The 5,486-nt window shown below is 38.2% G+C and overlaps 1 protein-coding gene across 1 annotated transcript in view; it reads left to right on the forward strand.

Annotated features, from left to right (window-relative positions):
- Positions 1-4,288, forward strand: part of MSH2 (mutS homolog 2) — a gene marked incomplete at its 5' end in the record, with an annotated part of 51,143 nt that extends 46,855 nt beyond the window's left edge. The window contains 2 exons of the mRNA XM_010075160.1: positions 1,261-1,433; positions 3,879-4,288. Of these exons, the coding sequence (XP_010073462.1) occupies positions 1,261-1,433; positions 3,879-4,049 (344 nt within the window). The remainder of the gene's footprint in view (positions 1-1,260; positions 1,434-3,878) is intronic.
- Between the last annotated feature and the right edge of the window lie 1,198 nt (positions 4,289-5,486).

Here is a 5,486-nt window from a genome sequence, read left to right on the forward strand (position 1 = left end):
GTTGTTCAAGCAAGGAGGTGAGCATGGGCAGCTCGGATGCAGCTGTGTTTTGAAACAAACAACAGGTTTCATGTCACTTGAAGTGTCTAACTAAACCTGAAATGCATAACAAGGAACTTTCATACAGTATGTTCATCCCTGTCTTCATGCTTCAAGGCTGTGACAGAATCTGTGGAAGAGCAGACAGAGAAAGTACTGTTCTCCCAGCCTCTGTTCAGGATTCTCTCAACAGAGACCTGAGTTAGCTTTGTGTCTGGGGAGGTGTGTGTGTTTTTAATTTAAAATCAAGAAAAGTAATTTCTGCTTAAAAATATTAATTTCCTTTAAGAAACCTGAGAGAGAAACCTGAGAGATAACAAGGTTAATAAAACAGATACAAATCTAAATTCAAAATTTTCCTTTACCTGTTCTTCAGTTACCCAGTATTTAATGGATGAGTACTTAAGTATTGTTTTACATGTATAATTCATTTATTCCTAACTCCTTGCTGGAGACCAGAATTAAAAGGATGTAATAATATTTGTGGGTGGCCAATTGGATTTATGGTAATGTAAACCAATTGAGTTGACAGGTTGTTTCAGAGGGCTTTTGATATTGAAGTGAAAATTATTTTCTGTAACTGTGTGTAATTGACATATTTTGAGCAATTACGAGAATTGTTCTCTCTCAACCAAATGTTATAAACAGTGCGTTAATTGAAGTAAATAGAAAGTTAAAGTTGAAAGGTTTTGATATGATTAAAGTCATCTCCTTAAGACTGAGGAGTTAGGTGGTACTGATGCAAGGAAGGAGGGGGATGATTGAGAATGCAACAGTTTTAGTGGTTTTTGTATATATACACACACGCATGTATAGCTATTAATACAAACATAGAAAAATGTGAGATATATATTTTAAAAAATAAATAAATGGTGCAAATTGCTATATTCTTCAGACTGTGCTGAAGTACTTTAATAAAAAACGTTCTTCAATTTCATTCAAGTACTAGAGGGAAATTGTTTCTGCCTGAAGACTTTTCCTTTTCTTCCTGAAGCACTTTGGAGCTCTGCAATTACTGCTCTAAGAGGGCTTAATTAAATAAGAGCGTATTCTTTAGTTTGTGTTGTCGTGTGTAGTCCAAAAGGTAAATCGGAAAATCTTGAGAGAACCAAACGATGTCACACACTTAATTCTTCAGAACAGAGAACTAGTTCATATAATCTCTGTGTAACTATATTATCTCTTGAGAATTCTTTACTGATTGTTTTCCTCTGTACCCAGGAGTTTGTGACCAGAGTTTTGGAATACATGTAGCAGAGTTGGCAGCTTTCCCAAAACATGTGATAGAAAGTGCAAGAGAGAAAGCATTGGAACTGGAGGAGTTTCAAAACATTGGCAAGTCCAAGGAATCTGAAGGAGAACCACCAGCCAAGAAATTCTACAGAGAAAGAGAGGTTTGCTATCAGGAATGCTTTTAAAAATTTTTTTAGCTGGTATAACCCAAAGCAAAATAGTTCTAGGATTCAGTGTCCCCCAAAGCCTGAGGACAATTAGCTATAATGTCATTTTACATTACAAAATTATTTCGTTATGTAGTACATTAGGAGTTGAAGAGATGTTCAAAGATAATGGGTTTTGGTTTAGATTCATTTCAAGTTAAGATAGGTAAGAATTTTATTTAAAAACATAGTCATGAAAATTAAACTATTTTTTTTGTTAAAGAATGACTTTCAGCAGTTAGTGTGATTGGCATAGAACTGGAGTCATACAAGGGACTGTGTCTGTAGCTGTGCTATGGGGTTTTCTTTATGCCATCAACCAAGGCAGAATTTTGTGTTCGTTACTTTTATTGGCTACTTAGTTTGTATGCAGTATTTCTTGGGACTTAAGCTTTTGTATTCATTGTCATTTAGATTATTCTTGGCTCTGCAGGTGGGTTGCACCTGGTTTTGCTCCCCCTTATTTGGGAGTTCATTATGCTGATTCTTGAAGCTCAGTGTGAATGTGTTCAGATCTGTTCACATCAGAGAAAAGCTGAGTGTGTGGCTTTCTCCTTTGTGCCCTTCCATGCCCCATCAGTACTAAGATGTCTCCCAAGCTGATCATATTGAAGGGCATGACAGTTTGGACCTGGAATGTATAATTTACAGACGTCAAAGTTCTTCCCCTTTCACATGTGGGGGTTTTAGCTTGGTGTTCTCTACTCAACTGAGAGGTAAAATGCTCTTGGCTTTTCACAGGCTTCAAGCCCAAGTTGAGGAAACACGCATCTCAGCACAGATCTGATCATGCCTACATGATCAAGCCATTTGAGTGAACTGTGTTTTCTCTTCTCCCTTCATTTTCACTTAAAAGAAGATTCATTGGCAGGTAGTGTAAAGGAAGACGGTAGCTTGCAGGAAGCTTTTTTAGAATAACATGTTGTCATCTTGTTGCTGGCTTAGGAGTCCTTACAGTGACATCCACTGTGGCCTCCTAGGAAATCCACATACTGCCTTGTGACTTGTGTTGGTTTTTGCTGGCAGTCAGGTCCTCCTTGCTACACGCGTATAAATTCGCTTGGAAGATCTTGGGTCTGTGTCCCAGCAGCTGGCCTGAAACTTTGCAGCCTTGTAACTTATGTTCTCCTATACGTCAGTGGCAGTCTGGGTAATACTCCAGTATAGAAGCCTTGAGGTGTTAGTCCATACCCAAAATCACTTTGTGCATTTAAAAAGCCTTTGCTCCAGAGAGAGGCTGTTACCTGTTACTTTATTTTCAGTTTCAGAGGTCTACTGCATTAGTTCCTGGCTCAGAAAGTGGATGTGATCTTGTGGATGAACGATCTCTGGTTTGTTCTGTGTTTTAGTACCAGGATGTTCCCCCTCCAACTATCTCAGTTGCTCCACTATCACCTTTCCTTTTTCAGGTTGCTAAGTATCATGGAGGAACATTTTTCAGATTAGCTGGATCTGGCTGTGTGGTCTTAAGTTGGTGTAAATTAAACTGATGTGGCAAACACTTCTGACAAATACAGCATCATGTTTTATTCTTGGATATTTCAGTAATACAGAATATTAAATAAACTCTCCAGGCAATAGAATGGCATAGCTTTAGATGTCTCACCCATGCAATTTGTCTGCCTTCGTTAACATCATGTTGAGAGGCAAAAGGCGTGCTATTACATTTCCAAGTCCTTTGGAGACTTCTGCACTGAAAGCACACTGCATTAGTCCTACATGATAAAACAAAACTAGGAGAGCTCTGTAGTAGAGTCCTAAAATGCAAACTGCAGAGCACTAGACAAAATTCTGTATTCTGAGCAAATTGTTTTAATACAGGGATCCTCGATATTGTTCACGGAAGTGTTTGTTCTTGCTATTCAGTTCAGATTGTTTAGAAGTTCCACTTTGCCTGTTTGTGTAAAAGCATATGCCCAAAGCTTAATTATCATCTGTTCTCCTTGGTGACGGCCACTCTCCAGTTGCTTGGTTACAATTTGTTCTTTCCTTTTGCGTATTGAAATGTTGGTTTTGATTTACAGTTCCTCCAACAAGTAACTAGTTTGGGTAATATGGCCACTGATGCTGTTACTGGTAGCAGTCCTCACCTGATGTGGTTGCAGACCGGAATTAAGTGTGGAACACAGATAGGAGCTCTCAGTGTTAAATATTGTATTTCTGCTGATCAACTGATGCCTTTTGCTCATGGATTGAAAGGGGAAAGAACTCCTGATCCCAGTATAACTGGATTGTTCTGGTGTTGAGAACTTGATAGCTAGTGCAAAAACAGTGGCGGTTTTCGCTGCCAAAAAGTTGCTGGTGCTAAATAGTACTTTGTATCCTTGGCAGAATTTGGAAGAATCCTGCTTGCAATCTAAACATCCTTTCTGTTTTCCTTTCCTTCTCCCTCCGTTTCAGGAAGGTGAAAAGATAATTCAGGATTTTCTTTGTCAAGTGAAAGCATTGCCCCTGACAGATCTGTCAGAAGAAGACATCAAAATCAAGCTGAAGCAGCTGAGAAACGACGTGTTGGCAAAGAACAACAGTTTTGTGAATGAAATCATTTCCCGAACGAAAGTTACATCGTGAAAGGTGTGAGAACAGGATACAGCACTTGAAGCGTGTTTTACATGGGAAGAACTATCATTTTCTTGTCTTGTAGCTTTTATACTTTATGCTACTTGTGCTGATTTATGTAGGCTTTTTTTTTCTTGGATTGTAATGATTTTGTAAAAAACTCTGAGCACATTCTGTGCCAGATTCCTGCTTTAGTTGTGATGATTGTGTCCTTTCAGAAGTTTTCAATAAAATGCTTTTTTCAGTATTGAGAGAATTATTGACTGTACAAACAAAATGTGTAATATTTTACCAGAAAAAAGTGTTCTAGGAAGTATGACAATCGAGACGGCACACAACTACCACAACCTTGACAAGCAACAGCACATACACAAAATCGTTGTCCTATACCAATATTCCTTTTTATGTGATGAAATTACATTAATTAATGCAGTGAAGTTTTAGTAATGCTCTGTTAGCGTTCCATTAGAAAAAAAGCATCTAATCTAAGTGATTTGTCATAAAGCTTTTGTGTGTGTACCTCTGTGGAGGTGGGGGGCGGGGGGATTTTTTTGTTTTCTGTGTGGATGGTAATGCTTGAGTCAAACATACTACAGGCCTGCTCTTCATGCTCGAGTGGTGGTAACACACATTTTTGGTGGTTTTGTAAGGTAAGGAGAGGCTGGAGTGAAGTTACAGTTGAACTGAGTTGGTTATGAGTTGTGAGGTCTGTCTAACTAAGAATACATCGATTTTTTTTTTTTTTTTTTTTTTTTTAAATTTTATTATATCTAAATACTTCTCGGACTGAGGCATTTTGAAAGCCTGCAGATACAGGTTTATATTCTCCTTGAAATTTAGCATTTTAAATTGTAGCTCTAGAACACTTCACCTACATTTAAAACTGTCAGTGCTGAAAGACTAATGGGAAAAGGTGTTTATTGCATGAGATCATAGGAATAGCGTCTGAGGATGCCATGCAAACTCCCGCGGTGTTCTGTAGCAGAGACGGCATCAGTGGGTGTGTGCTGGGGACAGCAGTGCTATAGCTCTGTGGCAGAGATTCATCTGGGGCAGTGGGCTGCATTTAAATGTTCCAGCAGTGGCTTAAGAGGTGTATTGTTCAACTTGCTCTTGGATAATGTTTGTAGCTAGACTAGAACTTGGAAAAGAGACATACTTCTCAACAGAAGGGCTGGTTTGTGAGAGTCATTTGGGTTCTGCATAACACCTTTTTGGTCTTTAAATTAGAATGCGTTCTACTTACAAAGACAAAAATAGACTTGCATTTACAAACAGCACAGTCAATATATGTATTCCGTTGCAGTAGCTGTATCCGGAAAGTGTGTGAATGGAAAAATCTGTTACATAAAGTAATGAAAAATGTAGCTGTTTTTGCAAATTCATTTATTCTACAATATGGAATTATACATAAAATAGACAGTGAGAATCAATTTGGAGGATCAAATA

This window comes from Pterocles gutturalis, unplaced genomic scaffold, assembly GCF_000699245.1.
Source record: "Pterocles gutturalis isolate BGI_N339 unplaced genomic scaffold, ASM69924v1 scaffold10417, whole genome shotgun sequence".
Classification (NCBI taxonomy): Eukaryota; Metazoa; Chordata; class Aves; order Pterocliformes; family Pteroclidae; genus Pterocles; species Pterocles gutturalis.